This window comes from Hyaena hyaena, unplaced genomic scaffold (genome assembly GCF_003009895.1).
Source record: "Hyaena hyaena isolate Hyena2069 unplaced genomic scaffold, ASM300989v1 scaffold_127, whole genome shotgun sequence".
Classification (NCBI taxonomy): Eukaryota; Metazoa; Chordata; class Mammalia; order Carnivora; family Hyaenidae; genus Hyaena; species Hyaena hyaena.
The window spans coordinates 3,404,611-3,424,752 of NW_024080758.1; the positions used below are offsets into that span (position 1 = coordinate 3,404,611).

General features: G+C 41.9%; 1 protein-coding gene across 4 annotated transcripts in view; it reads left to right on the forward strand.

Annotated features, from left to right (window-relative positions):
• CNST (consortin, connexin sorting protein) overlaps window positions 1-20,142 on the forward strand; it is a 112,587-nt gene that overhangs the window by 54,815 nt on the left and 37,630 nt on the right. For 3 of the 4 annotated variants that reach the window (XM_039237475.1, XM_039237478.1, XM_039237476.1), the window contains exons 3-4: window positions 10,516-10,566; window positions 12,994-13,199. In XM_039237475.1, coding sequence (XP_039093406.1) covers window positions 10,516-10,566; window positions 12,994-13,199 — 257 coding nt within the window. The remainder of the gene's footprint in view (window positions 1-10,515; window positions 10,567-12,993; window positions 13,200-20,142) is intronic. The other variant, XM_039237477.1, reaches the window with a different exon arrangement.

Genomic DNA, 20,142 nt, shown 5'->3' on the forward strand with positions numbered 1-20,142 from the left:
CAGTGAGGCTCTCTCGATAGGATTAGTAGTAATCACGATGGTGGGGCCCCTGGGTGGCTCTGTCAGTTATATGTCCAACTCTTGATTTTGGCTCAGATCTTATAGTTTGTGGGATCAAACTCTGTGTCAAGCTCGGTGCTGACAGAGCAGAGCCTGCTTGAGATCCTCTCTCTCCCTCCCTCCTTGCCCCCCCCCCCCAGCTTGCCCATGGGTGCTCACTCTCTCAAGATACATAAATATTTAAAATAATAATAATGATAATAATAACGATAATAATGGTGATTCATCAACTTTTATTGACATTCTATTGTATAAATATTTCCCAGGCAGTAGAAATGTAGCGATGACAAGGCAGACCTTGACACACCCCTCATGGACCCCCTCATGGAGGTTAATGGCGCAGCAGGTGTTAAGTTAAATAATGAAACTATCCCAAGGGTGCATAGGGCTTGAAGTCCGCGCCAGGGCCAGGAGCAGCACCTCAGGGCAGGGAGGAGCTCTGCTGGTTTATGGAACTGAAGGAAGTTCAGTGTGTTAGGCAGAGAGGGCACTTTGGGGGCTGGCGAGCATGAGCTCAAGTATGATCTGGGCATTCTCACTGCTACTGAAATAGGGGAAAGTTGTAGTGAACAGCTCAGGGACGGGATGATGATTTGGAGAAATGTGTCATCTAAGTCTGAGGATGATCCTAACCTCATAGCTAGGATGATAGAGATGTGCGCTGTGTCGTCTGCTGGCTCCTTCCCACAGACAGCTCCATTTCTAGGAGCCTCGGGAAGGGTATTTGATGGACAACAGCAGAAAACTGAAGAATTTTGCATGGTCTGGATGTTATCTGTTGCCGTATGACAAATTTTCCTAAAATGTAGCAGCTGAAAACCACAACCATTTATTATTTAATGGCTTCATTGGGTCAGAAATCTGTTGTGACTTAGCTTGGTGCCACTGGCCCAAGTGTCTCATGAGGTTTGGGTCACGCTGTTGGCCAGGCGTGCAGTTGTGTCAGGGCTTGGACTAGAGCTGGAGAACATGCTCCTGGGCTCACTCAGGTGGTCTTGGCAGGCCCCAGTCTCTCCTGTGTGGCTCACCTCGCCGTGCCGTACCTCGTGCCATACAGCATGACAGCGGCTGTCAGGGGTGGCCATCCGAGAGAGAGCATCCCAGTCAGAAGCCACAGTTTATTTCAAACATTTTTTTTAAGTGTTCATTTATTTATTTCAAGAGAAAGAGAGATTGTAGGGGATGGGGGCAGAGAGAGAAGGAGAGAGAGAATCCCAAGCAGGCTCCACGCTGTCAGTGCAGAGCCCAATGCAGGACTCTATCCCACAAACCGTGAGATCATGACCTGAGCCAAAACCAAAAGTTAGACGCCTAACCAGCTAAATCACTCAGGTGCCCTTATAGTGTCATTTTAAAGGTGATATTCTGTCACTTCTGCCATATTCTATTTGTTAGATGCATGTTACTAGGTCCAGCCCACACAGGGAGGGGATTATCCAAGAGCAGGGATATAAGAAGAGGCAAGTCACTGGGGACCATCTAGCAGGTCGCCTCCCACAGTCCACCAGGGGAGTTCAGGGTCTCAGAGTGTGGCAGCGGCCCTGAGAACAGGTAACTGTAGTTCAACCCACATCCTTTTTTTTTTCTGAGTACCTTTTGCAAAATCAGAAGCAGGCTCCAGGCTCTGAGTTGCCAGCACAGAGCCCGACGTGGGGCGCAAACTTACGAGCTGTGAGATCATGACCTGAGCTGAAGTCAGATGCTTAACCGACTGAGCCACCCAGGTGTCATAGTCTAATAATTCTTTATGTGTGGATTCCTTAGGGTGTTCTACATATAAGATCATGTCATTTGCAAATAGAGATAGCTTTACTTCTTCCTTTCCAATTTGGATACCTTTTATTTCTTTTTGTTCCTTATTTACTCTGGCTAAAACGTCAGTATTTTGTTGAATAGAAGTGGCAAACTGGTCATCCTTGTCTTATTTCTGACTTTAGGGGAAAAGCGCCCAGTCTTTCACCTGAGTACAATGTTTGCTGTGGGTTTTTTATAGATAGCTTTTATTATACTGAGGAAGTTTACTTCTGATTTATTGAGAGTTGTTACCAGAAAAGGGTGCTGGATTTTGTGAAATATTCATGCATTATCTGAGATGATCAGGTGGTGGGGTTTTTTTTAAATTCTATTAACATGGTATATTATATTGATTGCTTTTATGTTGAACCACCCTTGAATTCTTGGGATAAAACCAACTTGATCACAGTGTATTATCATTTTAATATGCTGCTGAATTTGGTTTCCTAGTATTTTGGTGAACATTTTTGCATCTATATTCATAAGGGATATTGGTCATTATTTTCTTGTTTTGTGGTGTCTTTGTCCGGCTTTGGATCAAGGTAATGCTGGCCTCATAGAATGATTTAGAAAGTATTTCTTCCTAAGTCAGGCAGAGAAGGACAAATACCATATGTTTGCACGTATAGGAGGATTAGGAGGAACTTGACGGAGGACCAAGGGGGAGAAGAAGGGCGGAAATGGTGGGGGAAAGGGAGAGAGGCAAACCATGAGAGACTCTTGAATGCTGACAAAAACTGAGGACTGATGGATGTGGGGGGGAGGGGGGGATGGGCATGAAGGAGGGCACTTTGGGGATGAGCACTGAGTGTTATGTAGAAACTAATTTGACAATAAACTATTTGTAAAAAAAAAAAAAAAGAAAGTATTTCTTCCTCTTCAGTTTTTGGGAAGAGTGTAAAAATAATTCATGTTAATTTTTCTTTAAATATTTGGTTGAATTCATCAGTAAAGCCATGCATTCTCCTAATACCTGCCTTTTAACTGGAGAATTTAAGCCATTTACATTTAAACTAATTACCTATAAGGAAGGGAAGGGCTTACTTCTGGCATTGAGCTATTTTTTTTTAAGTTTATTTATATATTCAGAGAGAGAGCATGCAAGAGGGGCAGAGAGAGAGAGGGAGTGAGAGAAAACCCCAAGCAGATTCTGCACTGTCAGCATGGAGCCTGATGTGAGGCTCAAACTCAGAAACCTTGAGATCATGACCTGAGCCAAAACCAAGAGTCCGAGGCTCAACTAACAGAGCCACACAGACACCACTGGCATTGAGCTATTTGTTTTGGCTTACATGTTTCTTGCTCCTCAGTTCCTCAATTACTGTCTTTTTTACCTTATAAAGAAATTTTTTATAGTGTACCATTTTGATTCCCTTCTTTTCTGAATATTTTTAGCTCTTTAGTGGTTTCCTTGAGAATTGCAGTCAACATGTTAAGCTTGTAACAGCCTAGTCTGATACCAATACTTATTTTCAGTAGTACTCAGTACTCTGCTCTTATATATCAGTCTCCCTCTTTTTTGATATTATTGTCAGAGATTGCAGCTTCATGTATTGTTTGCCAAATAACATAGTTATAATTATTTTTTAATGCATTTGCCTTCTAAATCATGGAAAAAGCAGGAGTTACAAACTAAAAGCACAGTTACTTTTCTATTTGCCTGTGTTATTATTGTAACCAGTGTTTGTTCTTTGTGTGGATTTGAATCACCATCTAGTGTCTTTCATTTCAGCCTGAAGTGCTCCTTTTAGCTTTTATTGTAGCATGGCTCTTCAAGTCCCATCCCCTCTTAATATTTGTTCGTCTGAGAATTTCTTAATTTCTCCTTCATTTTTGAGGGAGGGATAATTCTCTTAGATATAGAATTTTTGGTTGACTCTTCTTTTCTTTCAGTACTTTGAATATATCATCTCTCAAAAAAAAAAAAAAAAAAGAGTATGTCTTCTCATTGTTTTCTGACGTCCATGGTTTGGAAAGATAAATTAGCTGTGATGCTTATTGAAGATTTCCTTGTTTATGAGTCTTCTCTCTGCTTTCACAATTTTTTTTTAACTCTATATGCAGATGACATATTTATACCCAGAATATCCTAAACACTCCACCAAAGGAGCGCCTGGGTGGCTTAATCAGTTAAGCTTTCAACTTTGTCTCAGGTCATGATCTCCCAGTTCATAGGATCAAGCCCCGCGTCGGACTTCTCACTAACAGCATGGGGCCTGCTTGGAATTCTCTCTCTACCTATCTTTGCCCCTCCCTAACTTGCATCCACTCTCTCTCTGTCTCTCAAAAACAAACAAACATTAAAAAATAATAAATTGAAGATGATACACACAAATGGAAAGATAGTCAATTCAATCCCTATCAAAATACCAAGAGCATTTTTCATAAAACTAGAACAAATAATATTAAAATGTGTATGGAACCACAGAAGATCCCAAAGGCCAAAGTAATTTTGAGAAAGAACAAAGGTGGAAGTATCACAATACCAGATTTCAAGATAGACTACAAATCTGTAGTATGCAAGACAGTATGGTAGTGACACAAATAGACACATCAGTGGTTCAAATAGAGAGCCCAGGAACAAACCCATGATTATACGGTCAGTTAATCTATGACAAAGGAAGCAAGAATATACAGTGGGGATAGGCAGTATTTTTAATACATGGTGGTGGGAAAACTGGACAGCTACATGTAAAAGAACAAAAGTGGTCCACTTTCTTACACCATAAACAAAAATAAACTCAAAGTGGATTAAATACAGACTTAATTGTGAGACCTGAGACCATAGAACTCCTAGGAATTTTACATAGGGAGTATCTCTTTGACATTGGCCTTAGCAACATTTTTCTAGGTCTGTCTCCTCAGGCAAGAGAAACAAAAGCAAAAATAAACTAGGGGGACTACACCAAAATAAAAAGCTGTTTTTACAATGAAGGAAGTTGTTAACAAAACAAAAAAGCAACCTGTTAGGGCATCTGAGTGGCTCAGTCGGTTAAGCATCCAACTTCAGCTCCGGTCATAATCTCATGGTTCAGGTGTTTAAGCCCATTGTTGGGCTCTGTGCTGACAGCTCAGAGCCTGGAGCCTGCTTCGAATTCTGTGTCTCCCTCTCTCCCTGCCCCTCCTCTGCTCATGCTCTGTCTCTCTCTCAAAAATAAAATAAACATTTTTAAAAAATAAAAAAGAAAGAAAGAAAAGACAGCTTGTTGAATGGGAGAAGATATTTGCAAATGATGTATCTGATAAAAGGTTAATATCTAAAATATATAAAGAATTTATACAACTGAACACCAAAAATACATATATGTGAGTAATAATCCAATTAAAAATGGGCAGAGGACCTGAATAGACATTTTTCCAAAAAAGATGTACAGATGGCCAACAGACAGATGAAAAAAGACTCAACCTCACTAATCATCAGGAAAATGAAAATCAAAACCACAGTGAGATATCACCTCATTCCTATCAGAATGGCTACAGTCAAAAAGACAAGAAATAACAAGGGTTGGCGAGGATGTGGAGAAAAAGAACCTTCACGCACTGTGGGTGGCAATGGAAATTGGTGCAGCCGTTGTGGAAAACAGTATGGAGATACCTCAAAAATGTTGAAAATAGAAATACCGTATGATCCAATAATTCTACCCTGTATTTATCCAAAGAAAACAAAAACACTAATTTAAAAAGACATATGCACCCCCCATGTTTATTGTGGCATTATTTACAATAGCCAAGATATGGAAGCAACTTCAATGTCCATCAGTAGATGAATGGATAAGGAAAATGTGATGTGTGTCCACACACACACGTACATATACATACAGTACAATATTATACAGCCATAAAAGATGAGATCATGCCATTTGAGACAATGGAAGGGCCTAGAAGGCATTGTGCTAAGTGAAACAGGGCAGACTGAGAAAAGCAAATGCCGTATGATTCTAGTCATAAGTGGAATCTAAAAGAAATGAATAAACAAAAAGCCCAATCAGACTTACCAATATAAAGAACAAATTGATGGTTGCCAGAGGGGATGAGGAGTGAGAGAATAGGCAAAATGGGTGAAAGGAGGAGGGAGATACAGTCTTCCAGTTATAGAGTAGATATGTCAGGGAATGAAAGACAGCATAAAGAATAAAGTCAGTGATACTGTGATAGTGACGTAATGGGGTAAATAGTAGCTACACTTGCAGTGATCAAGCATAACCTATACAGTTGTTGAATCACTAAGTTGTGCCCCTCAAAATAATGTAACATTGTCTGTCAGGTATACCTAAATTTAAATTTAAAAAAAAGAAGGATTCTTTTTTTTTTTGTCTCCAGGTCTTGATGATTTGCCTATAATGTGTCTAAATGTGGCGCTCCTTGAATGTTTTGTGCTGAGTTTGTTGAACTTCTTGGATGTGTACATTCATCTTTTCCATCAAATTTGAGACATATTCAGTTATTATTTCTTCAAATATACCTTCTTTTTTTAAAATATTTATTTTTGAGAGACAGAGTGCAAGCAGGGGCTGGGCAGAGAGAGAGAGAGAGAAACAGAATCTGAAGCAGGCTCCGGGCTCTGAGCTAGCTGTCAGCACAGAGCCCGACGTGGGGCTTGAACCACAAACCACAAGATCCAAACTGAAGTCAGACACTTAACTGACTGAACCACCCAGGTGTCCCTTCAAATATACTTTCTAATGTTTATTTTTTGATACAGAGTGCAAGCAGGGAAGGGACAAAGAGAGAAAGAGAATACGAAGCAGGCTCTGCGCTGACAGCAGCAAGCCCGATGTGGAGGGTTGAAGTCACAAACTGTGAGATCATGACCTGAGCCGAAGTTGGCCACTTAACCTACTGAGTCACCCAGGCATCCCACGCATTTGTGGAATTTTGGAAACAAAACGAACAAAGGGAAAAAAGGCAAACCAAAAAACACTCTTAACTATAGAGAACAAATTGCCCATTACCAAAAGGGAGGTGGGTGCGGGGATGGATGAAATACGTAATAGAGATTAGAATACACTTATCATGATGCTCACAGAGTAACGTATAGAACTGTTGAATCACTGTATTGTACACCTGAAATTAATATGACTCTGTATGCTAAATATAATAAAATTAAAATAAATAAAAAATTATCAAAATAGAATTCAGGTGGTATGATAAATTGAATGAAGTCTCTCAATCAAGGTAATTCCTTTAATTTCTGGCTCAAGGTAGTTAAAATAATTTTTTTTAAAAACCCTCAGTAGGTGCACATAAACTGTGATGTTGATTTTGGAGGTTGATGAAATTGACAGGTATCAAGTTAGGGCCCTCAAATTTGTCACCATCTGCATATGCTTATAAGTAGTATCATCAAATTGCTTAATGCGGAGTTTTAACTATAACTCATTTGACTTTCATAGATGAAAGTAAATAGAATTTTATGTTCCTATTGAGATGTATGGATCCATATCTGGGGAAAGAAAGTTTTATTTAAATGAAACCATCTACATATACTTTGTATCAAAGATGAAATTACATGTTGCACAGTGTATATTTTTATTTGGCTTTCCTTCTTTTTTTTTTTTTTTAATGTTTTTATTTATTTCTAGGAGAGAGAGAGAGAGAGAGCGTGAGCAGGGGAGGGTCAGAGAGAGAGGGAGTCACAGACTGAAACAGGCTCCAGGCTCTGAGCTGGCAGTCAGCACAGAGCCCGACGCGGGGCTCGAACCCACGAACCGCGAGATCATGACCTAAGCGAAAGTCGGACGCTTAACCGACTAAGCCACCCAGGCGCCCCGATTTGGCTTTCCTTCTTAACTATAAATATCCTTACCAGAAAACTTGTGTGTATCAGAAGGAATTTTGGTATTAAATATGATAATATATTGTTACACTTTTTTTTTTAAGAAAACTTATGTAAGTCTCATATGACATCAGAAGTAATGACATCAATGGGACGCCTGGGTGGCTCAGTCAATTAAGCATCTGACTTCGGCTCAGGTCATGATCTCATGGTTCGTGGGTTCGAGCCCCGCATCAGGCTCTGTGCTGACAGCTCAGAGCCTGGAGCCTGCTTCAGATTCTGTGTCTCCCTCTCTCTCTGACCACCCCCCCCCCTGCTCATGCTGTCTCTCTCAGAAATAAATAAAACATTAAAAAAAAAAAAGAATTAATGACATCAAAATTATTTTGACATCCAGTATGTTGAACACATTATCCTGTTCTCTCCAGGCCTGCAGTGTCCCTGAAATCCATGAATCCCCTTCTAGGGTTTCCCTGGTGTGTGAGGAATTTATTTTCTCTTGCTATTTTTTCTTTATTATTACTATTTTGTATTTTCTGAAGAGTTTGTCAATGTTATTACAGGAGCTTTGGGAGCTAGAAACCTCCCCTGAGCATGGTTGGTTGGTTTGTTTGTTTGTTTGTTTGTTTGTTTTTTAAATAATCTCTACACCCAGTGTGCGGCTCAAACTCAGAACCCGAGATCAAGAGTTGCATGCTCCACCACCTGAACCAGCCAGGTTCCCCTCTCTTACTGGGTTTATTTTTTTATGTTTATTTATTTATTTGGAGAGAGAGTGAGCAGGTGAGAGGCAGAGAGAGAGGGAGAGAGAGAGAGAATCTCAAACAGGCTCCCTGCTTGCTTGTTTTTAAAATATTCTGGTTTTGATTTTAGAACATTTTATTATCATTATTATTATTTTAATAATTTATTTCTTACATCCAAGTTAGCATATAGTGCAACAGTGATTTCAGTAGTAGATTCCTTAATGCCCCTCACCCATTTAGCCCATCCCCCCTCTCACAGCCTCTCCAGCAACCTTCTGTTTGTTCTCCATATTTAAGTGTCTCTTATGTTTTGTCCGCCTCCCTGTTTTTACATTATTTTTCCTTCCTTTCCCTTATGTTCGTCTGTTTTGTATCTTAAAGTCCTCATATTAGTGAAATCATATGATGTTTGTCTTTCACTTAGCATAATACTCTCTAATTCCATCCACATAGTTGCAAATGGCAAGATTTCATTCTTTCTGATTGCCGAGTAATACTCCATTGTGTGTGTGTGTGTGTGTGTGTGTACATGTGTATATACACATCTTCTTTATCCATTCATCCATCGATGGACATTTGAGCTCTTTCCATACTTTGACTATTGTTGATAGTGCTGCTATAAACATTGGGGTGCATGAGCCCCTTAGAAACAGCACACCTGTATCCCTTGGATAAATACCTAGTAGCGCAATTGCTGGGTCACAGGGTAGTTCTATTTTTAATTTTTTAAGGAACCTCCATAAAGTTTTACAGAACAGCTGCACCAGTTTGCATTCCCACCAGCAGTGCAAAAGAGATCCTCTTTCTCCACATCCTCGCCAACATCTGTTGTTGCCTGAGTTGTTAATGTTAACCATTCTGACAGTAGACCATTTTATTGTAACGTGTCTTAGGGAAGATCTTTTTAAGTTGATACTTTTGGGGAACCTATAAGCTTCGTGAAGTTGGATGTCCAAATCTTTCTTTATATTTGGAGAGTTCTTAGTCACTATTTCTTTAAGTTAGCTTTCTGCTCCCTTTTCCCTCTCTTCTTCTGAGACTTCAGTAACGCATGGATCATTTCTCTTAATTGTTTCCCACAGCTCACATAAGGTTTCTTCATTCTTTTTTCTTTTCACTCTTCTGACCAGGTAATTTCAAATGGCATATCTTTAAGTTCACTGATTCCTTCTTCTGCATGGTTGAGTCTGCTGTTGGATTTCCTTATTGAATTTCAATGTATTCAATTCTAGAATTTCTATGTGATTTTTATTGTGGTTTCTATTTCTTTGTTAAACTCATTTTGTTCATACATTATTTTCCTAATTTTGTTTGCTTGTCCGTTTTTTCTTATAGTTCACTAAATTTCTCTAAGAATTATTCTGAATTCTTTGTCAAGCAGTTCATAGATCTCTATTTTTTAGGGGTCTTTTATTAAATCTTCATTAGTTTTCTCTAGTGATGTCATGTTTCCTTGACTATTGTGATCCTTGTGGACTTGTGTTGGTATCTGCACATCTGAAGAAGCAGTCTTTACAGAATGGCTTCAACAGGGAAACCCCTCAGTAGTCAGCCTGGCCAGAGACTCTGGGTGGGCCATGTGGTGGTATCCATGGGAAGGCTTGGTGCTGGAGTCCTCAGGTGGGCCAGTCTGATGCCTGGGTCAGCAGGTAGACAGGCCTGCTGCCTGGGTCCACTGGGAGGGGGCTGGTGCTTGAGTGCATGTGGGTGGGCCTTGGATCCTGGGTCCATGGAGGTAGGTAAGGTGCCATGGACCATGGGAATGGGCCTGACAACCCACTCTGCAAGAGCCAGCCTGACTCTGGTGCTGACTGGGAGCCTGTGTACATGGGACTCAGCCTGAAGCCTGGGTCCGTGAGGGGTTGCTTGGAGCTAGGGTGAACCTGGAGCCTGGGTCCTTGGGAGCTGGCCCAGAGTATGGGGTCATGGTGGCCAGCCTGGCTACATTTCTTAAACAACAGAATCACTATGGAGACTTTGAATGTTTGAGATGGTCAGATCTAGGAGGAATCTTAAGTCTTATCTGGCCAATCCCTTCATTTTAAAGATGAGGAAACTACAGTATAGAAAATAAAATGTCTAATCCAAGATCACTTGGAAAAATAATGACAGAACTGATGTCTCTTGCTCCTATTCCAGTGCTCTTTGATTTATGCTACTCTGTCCCAGCAAAGAATGTTATCTTAAGAGGTAAGTTTTGTAATTAAGTTCTCTCTAAAACTCACGATCTTCAACCTTGATAGATAATCCTTTTGTGGTATAAGTCTTTCAAGCTTCTCTGACATCTTAACCCAATGAGCCTAGTTCTTATTTTCCACTCCCTCCCTATAATTGGTGATTAACATACTATATTCTTTCTAAATATTGCTCTTGGAATCTTTAGACTTATATATATGTTTTTGGAACTTTTGTTGGTTTTGTTTTATGACTAATATTCCTCTTTCTGTTGTAATTTTTTTAGTGCTACATAATTTTATTTACCAAAGTATTGAATGTTTATAAATTATATGTATCCATAACATTAATTGTTAAAATAACTTAGAAAACGAATCTAGTGGAACCATGACCATTATGAATCTACACTTTCTAACTAATTGAGGTGATCACAATACATGTTTCCATTTCCATTATTTGGGACCCAGTTTCGACCTCCTTTATATAAGAGAATCCTAAAATCTGTCCTTTTTCTTTACTTTTGAGAATCTTGTCTTTGGTAATATTCTTCAAGGGTCTTATTTTAACTCCCCTTTGCTGAAAATGACCATGATCTAATTCCAGGATTTTTTCAAGGAGGAAGCACAGAGTAATATTTGATAACTATGTGGGAAAAATTCAATAAAGAGAAGTATAGAATTTGGGAGGCTGGCTTTATCCCAGTCTATATCAGATTAAATGTATGTTGGCGGATGGGGTTGGGGGGGCAGAGGGAGAGACAAGGGAAAGAACCAGTAGCTCTCTATGGAAAGCTTCTCTTCCCACCTTGTCACTACTACCATTTCATCAGAAAATTAGAAAGCAGAGGAGTCACCCATGTTTTCACAAATACTGTCCCTTCAGAGTGCCAGGCCATCACAAAGTTTTGTGTTTCCAGATTCCAAGTGATAGAAACTTCACAGAATTTCTAAAACATAAAGAATCATCGTAGGTGACTAATTTTAGCAATCACGACACTTGGAATTTTAGTGCTGAAGATACTGCTGGTGATGGTTACAATAACCATGGCCCATAAAATAATCCCTGTGATGCAGGAGTTATGATCTACTGAGGAGGATTGATTTTTTTTTTTTTTAAGAAATTCATGTTACTTAACTTGTTTTTATTATGAAAGAATTTTCCATGGTCATTAGATCTAGCATGTGAATTCCTGCTGTTCTCCTGGGACCCAGAAGTAGTTGTAAAGTTATCAGACCAGAGTTTAAAGAGGAAGGCTTAACTTCTTTAGCCATTTCATATGATAAGCTCATTTACCTTCCTGTTTAATTCTGTTTTCTTTGGAGCAAGCCAGGACTTCCAGTTACAGCTAATCCATTTTTCCTTTGGGAGAATCAAGTTTTAGGTCAGGTTTTATACCCACGTACTTTCCTCTAGAGCTTTTTATTAATACTCTTAATCATAATTCTGCAAAATTAAAAAAAGAAGATGGTGTGTGTGCACTAACAGAAGCATTCAGGTGACAGCACAGTTTAATGAGGACAAATCCTTGTGGTTCTAGGTGGGTTTTTTTTTTTTTTTGGCATATAATTGGTTTTATTTGAAAATGTTATGGTCAACAGGCACAGTTATCTTTTTTTTTCTTAAATAGTTTATTGTCAAATTAGTTTCCACATAACACCCAGTGCTCATCCCCACAAGTGCCCTCCTCCATGCCCATCCCCCCTCCCCCCACATCCATCAGTCCTCAGTTTTTGTCAGCATTCAAGAGTCTCTCACGGTTTGCCTCTCTCCCTTTCCCCCACCATTTCCCCCCTTCTCCCCCTTGTTCCTCAGCTAAGTTCCTCCTAATCCTCCTATACGTGCAAACATATGATATTTGTCCTTCTCTGCTTGACTTATTTCACTCAGCATAACACCCTCAAGGTCCATCCACGTTGCTACACATGGCCAGATTTCATTGTTTCTCATTGCCATGTAGTATTCCATGGTATAGATAAACCACATCTTCTTGATCCATTCGTCTGTTGATGGACACTTAGGCTCTTTCCATGTTTTAGCTATTGTGGAGAGTGCTGCTATGAACATTGGGGTACATGTGCTCCTATGCCTCAGCATTTCTGTATCCCTTGGGTAAATTCCTAGCAGTGCTATTGCTGGGTCATAGGGGAGTTCTGTTGTTAGTTTCCTGAGGAACCTCCACACTGTTTTCCAGGGGGGGTTTCCAGTTTACATTCCCACCAACAGTGTAGGAGGGTGCCCATTTCTCCACATCCTTGCCAGCATCTAGAGTCTCATTTCAGCCACTCTGACTGGCGTGAGGTGGTATCTCAGTGTGGTTTTGATTTGTATTTCCCTAATGAGGAGGGATGCTGAGCATCGTTTCATGAACAGAGACAGTTATCTTAAGATACTCCACCATGATGAAAACATGTCCTAACAGGCATTTTATTTACTTCTTAAAAGGACTGTCTTCAGGAGACACCACGCCTTTAACACATGACAGCGCCCTGAGTGCCTCCGCACATGCTGTCAGTGACGAAGAGTCTGTGGAAGTAAATGCAAATGATCCAGCAGAAGCCCCAAAGCTCGTTCTTCAGTATCTGTTCTCACTCATCCAAGGTGAAGTGGAGCAGGTGGATTCAAGAGCACTTCCCCTCTGCCTTCACCAGGTACTCCATTACACCCTTCACTTCCGGCCTCGCTGTTCATAATCATTTAAGATCCAGTTCTGTGTGACTGATTCTCCCGCACCTGTCGTTGGTGAGCCCTGGAGGCAGTCCTGCGTCAGCAGTTGGTGGGGAATTTAGTGTGCTACTCCTGGTGGCCACACACTGGCCGTGAATGATCAATCCGTAGTTCAGATAATCAGTGACTTCCTTTATTTGGTGAGTCAGCTGTGTACGAATAAGAGTCAGTGTAGCAAGCACTTAGTAAGGTCCAACTAGATGCCAAAAACTCTGCTAGACACAGGGAACAAAGGTTACTTCACAGAGTATGTCCTTAGACAGCCACTGTGGAGTAGGAGCGACACTTATACAGATAAACAATTGTAGAAGCATGTACTAAGTTTAGACACATATCTGAGATTCACAACACGTGTGATTAACTATGTTCCGTGGGCATTAGCAGAAGGGAAGGTGACTCTCGAGCTGGGGTTTGCAGAGTATGTAGGTGCTCAACAGGGTGACTCGTTCAGGAAGAGAGAGCAGCTCCCTCAAAGGCATGGCTGAGATATTGTTGGAGTAGAAGATGGAAAAGAGATGGGAATTGACAGTGGATAGTGGAGGGCAGTGAGGCCTTACTTTTAGGGATGGGGAGTCCTTAACGAGGGGACTACCAAATCACATTTGAATTTTAATGTTAATTTTTTTAAGAGAGAGACAGAAAGAGACCATGAGTGGAGAAGGGGCAGAGAGAGAAGGAGACACAGAATCCAAAATAGGCTCCAGGCTCTGAGCTGTCAGCACAGAGCCCAACATGGGGCTCAAACTCACAAACTGTGAAATCATGACCTGAACCAAAGTCTGACGCTTAAGCGACTGAGCCCCCAAGTGCCCCTCAGATTTGAATTTTAGAAAAATAACTGTGCTGATGATTGGGAGGGTCAGTTAGGAGAAGAAGAGCGTAGCTGATGGAAGGCATTCTAGACACTAGAGAGGAAGCTTTTTTCCACAAGAGCTAATTCAGAAAAATGAGATACGAGCTGCATTTTATATTTTCTTTAAAGTGAAAATAATAAAATAATGTAGAAACTGAGACTCCCTCACAAAGCAAGCTCCTTATAATTCTGGGGTCAGAATTTATTTTTTTCATTCAGAGCATCTGTTTTTGGAACATCATGGGAGAAATTTGAACACAGCCTGTGTGTTAAATAATATTATTTATTGCTCTAATTTCTTGAGACTAGTAATAGAAATTTTTTCTTTTTTTTTTTTTAATGTTTATTTATTTATTTTTGAGAGTGAGAGAGCGAGCGAGCAAGGGAGGGGTGGGGAGAGAGGGAGAGAGAATCCCAAACAGGCTCCACACTTTCACCACAGAGCCATATGTGGGGCTTGAACTCACGAACTGTGAGACCTTGACCTGAGCCAGAACCAAGAGTCAGATGCTCGACCGACTGAGCCACCCAGGCACACCCCCCCTTTTTTTGTCTTTTTGTTTTTGGTAATAGAATTGTAGGTTTTGCAGTATAGCGCCCTTGTTCTTGACAGGTACATGCCCAAGCATTTGGGAGTAAAATGACATGGTGCCCATAATACGATATTTTCACTTCTCATTACGTATGACATTTCAGTAGGAAAAAAGTATTTAAGAGAGGGAAAGACAGGCAGAGAAAGCAAATTTGGCAAAATGTCAACATTTGACAGTTCTAGTGAGAGGTAAATGGCTGTTGATTTTACTCTTCTTTGAACTCTTCTGTAGAATTTCGATAAAAAGTTGAGGAAAAGGACATTTGGAGTAAAGAAGGAAATAGCAAATGTAGTCAAATCTTTTCAAGGAGTTTATGTCACTGGGCTGTTATTACATGAAAGGTAAGAAGAATGCTCTTTTCTACTGGTATGTATCCTGCCGCCAAAGCGGTTCCAGTACTGCTAGATCTTGATCAGGCCTCAGGATTATTTTTTAAAAAATTAGGTTTGTTTCTTTGCTTATTTATTTGTTTGTATCTTTATTTATTTATTTTGTAATCTCTACACCCAGTGTGGGGCTCAAAGCTACGACTGTGAGATCAAGAGTCGCGTGATCTTCCGACTGGGCCAGCCAGGCGCCCCTTATTTAAATTTTTGACGTCTCAGAGTAAACTTCCACCCCTAGTCCCCCAGGAACATACCAGTTTGCTGAGTCCTGTAGTCATGCTTCTTAAGTGTCTCAGCAATCTGTCCTCCCCTGACAGAGGGCCTTAGGGAACATGGTGGTGGTTTAAAAGCAGGGCTTGGGACTCCCCCACTAACCGTCTCAGTGGCGTTCAGTTTCTTCCGTAAAGTGGTGGAGGGCTAAATGAAATAATGCACATGAAAGCACTTAACAAAGAGCCGGGTACGCAGTAAGAGCCAAGTAAATACTGGGCATTAGGACTGTACTCTCACTGTCGCTAATTCCAAGATTGCCTGCTCGGAGTGAGGGCTGGGGGTCGGCAGAGATGCTGAGGCAGCAGGAGTGAGCTGCTGGCTGCTGCCTCAGCCCAAGAATACTTGACTCCGTCGCCTCCCAAGGGGGACACAAATCGGGGACAGATGGAAGCCGTTTCATCCACCTCAGCAGCTCCCAGCATCACACATTGTGTCTTTCACCTGGAGTTGTTAGTTGTTGACATTTTGCTGAATTTTCATGTCTCCCATTACCTACCGACATGTATTTGCTGCTGAAACACGTGAACGTTTAGGTATTGTATCACATCACCCCTAAGTACACGCACACGTGTTTCCCCACCCATGGACCCCCCTCTACGAAACCTGTGTCAACCACAAGGAACAAGGTGCCGGTAAAACAGTGTTATTTAATGTACAGCCTATATTTGAATTCTCAAGTTGTCCCACAAACAACTAGTTTTCCCCGAATCCAGGATCCCATGAAGGACCACACATTATTACATTCGGTCGTCAAGACTGTTTAGTTTTCTGTGATCTGAAACAGTCCCTGCCTTTTTTCCTTTTCTTTTTTTTTTTTTTTTTAAATGTTTTTATTTCTGAGAGAGAGAGAGAGACAGCATGAGCAGGGGAGGGTCATAGAGAGAGGGAGATACAGAATCTGAAGCAGGCTCTAGGCTCCAAGCTAGCTGTCAGCACAGAGCCTGACACGGGGCTCGAGCCCACAAACCGTGAGATGATGACCTGAGCTGAAGTTGGATGCCCAACCGACTGAGCCACCCAAGCGCCCCTTTTCTTTTTTTAACTTTCGTATAACATTGACCCTTTAGAAGAGCCCAAGACTTCTTTTAGAATGTCCCATAATTAGGATTTTTCTGATTATTTCTCCATGGTGTGATTCAGTTTAAAACATTTTGGACAAGGATCTGCTTGGGTAACATTCTGTACCCATTTCTCTCTTGAACCCAGTCCGGTCTGGCTTTTGTCCCCACAGTCCACAAAAATGACATTCTGAAGGTCATAGGTGGCCTCCACATGGCAAATCCAGTGGTCAGTCCTCAGTTTCCGTCCTGCTGGAGGCATGAGAAGCTTTGACAGGTTGATCACATACTCCATTTTGAAGCACTTTCTTTATTTGCCTTTTGGACCCTTGCTTCTTGGCTTTCACGTCTTGCCTCACTAGCCACGCTTTCTCTGGCTCATTTGTTGAGTCCTCCAAATATTACTGTTTTCAACATTGTAGCACTTTCAGTAGGCAGTTCTGACCTCCAGACTTCAATATCCAGCCTCCTGATATCTGACCTCCTATCTAAAGAGCACTTCAATCTGAAGATGTCCCAAATCATGCTTCAATTTTTCTTCCAAATCTTCTGCTTTCCTAGTCTTCCAGACCCTTTTGTTAAACGGCAGCTCCATCCCTTTAGTTGCTGAGTCCAAATACTTTGAAGCCAACTTTGTTTACCTCCCCCTACATCCAGTTCAGTCAGTAAGTGCTGGAGACCTCTTTCCACACATCCCCGGAATCTGAGCCCTTCTTCCCTCTGTCCTTGCCCCCTCCCCAGTACAGGATACCATCGCATCTCACCTGGTTCTTGCAGTGAACCCTTCACTGGAGAAACCCTGTCCTCTCACTCTTCCATGTCATCGTTGTCCTCTGTACAGCGGTCATTGTGACCCAGAGAAAATGCGTCACATCATGTCAGTCCTCTGCTCGGAGCCCTCTGGTGGCTTCTCATCAGAGTAAAAGCTAAAATCCCTGCATGGCCTACAAGACCCTGCACGGTGTGGTGCTGTTGTGTGGGACACCTCATCTCCTGGAACTCTCCCTTTTAGTCACCCCTTTCCAGGCACGCTTGCCTCCTGGTGGCTCCTCAGATGCCCAGGGATGCTCTTACTTCAGGGCCTCTGTGGCTCCCTTCTGCCGTTTCTGAGGAAGCCACTAGGGGCTGCTCCGAAACCAAGGACTAAACCAAGGAGCAGGATGTGAGATAGTGGAAATTGGGGATCCTGCCTAGGAGAGAGGCGAAGGGAGTCTGTAAGTGAAGGAATATTCCAAGTTGACAGCTTTGTACCGAGGACAGTAACCAGTTCCATTTGGAGGAACAAACAGTCTGGGGAGAGACTTCTATATCATTTTTCCTATTTCTGACTATTTGCTGTATCTGAATGTATCGAGGGCAGATTTAGACTCTTGATGATGTGTTTGGAATTGTCTAAGTGATGAGTGCATGGAAAACTATGCCTCCCCCAACAAAAAAGTAGGAGGGAAAATGAAAGAAAAAAGTAACTCCAGGGAAAACAAACGGTTTTCAGGAAGGGAAAAGTAGTAAGAGTTTACGATCTGCATAGACTCATGATAAGGTGCACATTAGATGTTATCTACCCGTGACCACAGGGTAACAGTGTGGGGCGGGGGAGGCTGACAGCATGTACATGTAGAGTATGTTTGCAGGGCTGTGCCAGGGGGTGCAAAAGACTCAGTCCTCATCTTCTAAAACTGAAAAATCCAGAAATGCCCAAAATAGGCATAATGTTTAGGGAGACACAGATTAAAAGAAAAAGAAACCAGAAGAACTCTAAATGCTTGCTAGCGAAGAAAGGAGAAAAGAGCAAGGGGCAGAGCTCTGTGAGCACATATCATAGGGCTGTGTGACTCCATACACCACAGGCAGGAGCAGTTTTCATGAAGTAACTGAAGGGAGACACTGATCATTGAAACAGAAGGTGAGGACGGCCTGTGGGTTTTGGTGGTGGATAAGGAGAGGGATGGATTGCAGTCCTCTTGAGGGGGCAATCACTAGGACTTGGGGTGGGTACGAAAGTGGATGAGAGAAGTCAGACATGACGAGGAGACAAGGCTGGGCGAGTGGGGGCACCATGAACAGAAATGAGGTCTTGGAGAGGGAGAGTCCATTGGGGACAGTTATATTTTAGAAGTGATATATCACCGAATATGTGCTAAAGGCCGTTGGAAACATAACTGCAATTACATCAGATATATCCTTGTATTTTTAGCTCTTGAAACTCTTTTTTTTTTTTTTTTTTTTTAAATGTTTTATTTATTTCTAGGAGAGAGAGAGAGAGAGCGAGCGTGAGCAGGGGAGGGTCAGAGAGAGAGGGAGTCGTAGACTGAAACAGGCTCCAGGCTCTGAGCTGGCAGTCAGCACAGAGCCCGACGCGGGGCTCGAACCCACGAACCGCGAGTACATGACCTAAGCGAAAGTCGGACGCTTAACCGACTAAGCCACCCAGGCGCCCCTAGCTCTTGAAACTCTTGAAGATTCCACTTAAAAATCCGTGTTCTTGGTATGAGTAATCTTTCATACACTTAGTTAATATGACTGCAGGCTAGCTCTAAGTATATAACTGAAGTCATAAACTTGGACACTTTTCATATGGAAGTGAGAAGGAAAACATCAGGCGTGGTACTCTGTGCTTGTGAGTTGGTACTGAAGCTGGTGTCAGACTCAGGCAGGAAATACATCTGCTGGGACCCTTGAAGTCAGTCTCTGTGACTAGGGTCAAAACATACACCTTCCTACTTCCCTTTTCTAGTTCCTGGTTAGTGACTTGAAACTGTTGCCCTCCCAAAGTTGTTTTCAGCTTACTTCTTCACACAGTTCTACTCTCGTCTTGCACTCCTGGTTCACACTCAGACTCAAAAACCATTTTCAGCACTTACTGCTGTGTGCTGGCCGCTACGCTCAATACGTACTCCCTCATTAATCTGCACAGCAGCATAGCAGCCGTGTGTCTGAGGAATTGTAGGTATTATTGTCCCTGCTGTACAGATAAGGGAAGCTGAGGCTTGAGACATGAAGTGCCGAGTCTGTCCAAGGTCACATGGCCAGCAGTAGCAAAGCTGGGACCAGAACGCAGGCCGGTTACTCAGCTCCACACCTCATGTTCTTTCTGCCCCTCCAGGCTGCCTCCCAGGTTTAGACCTGGGGCATCAAAGAAAATCCATCTTCTCTTGGCCTGTGGACTTGCCAGGGGCGGGTTTCTACAGGGGAAATGCCTTGTGTATGTGTTTTCCCAGATGCCCCTTCACCAGGAAATGCCTTTTACTTGTGAGGCATTGGGTCTCGTGACCCCCTCTCTGTGGTTGCTTTTATGGTATTGGAACTGTCACAGAAATCTGCAAGCTCATTGAAATGTATATTTCTGTAGTGCCAGAAAGTCTGGTTTATAAGAGTATGCAGCTTTTCATAAACGACTGTGTGCCAATGGTGCACAAATGCAAACAGCCAAGGAGAGTATCTTTGAAGAGCCAGAAATCTAATCTTAATGGACACCCTGAGAGTGTGTGTTGGATGTGATGGATAGTAGATTTTTCCCTGGAGGTCGATACATGAAATGTCCCTGATCACTGTTAGTTGTAACCCAGCGGTGCTCACCACTATTAGGTGTAACCCAGCGACCACTGCCTTGTGAGAACCATATTCAGCGACGTTCATCTTGTTGGGAATTCACTTGGCTGTGATGGAAGTATTGACACCCTAGAAATGAGCAAATGCTACAAATC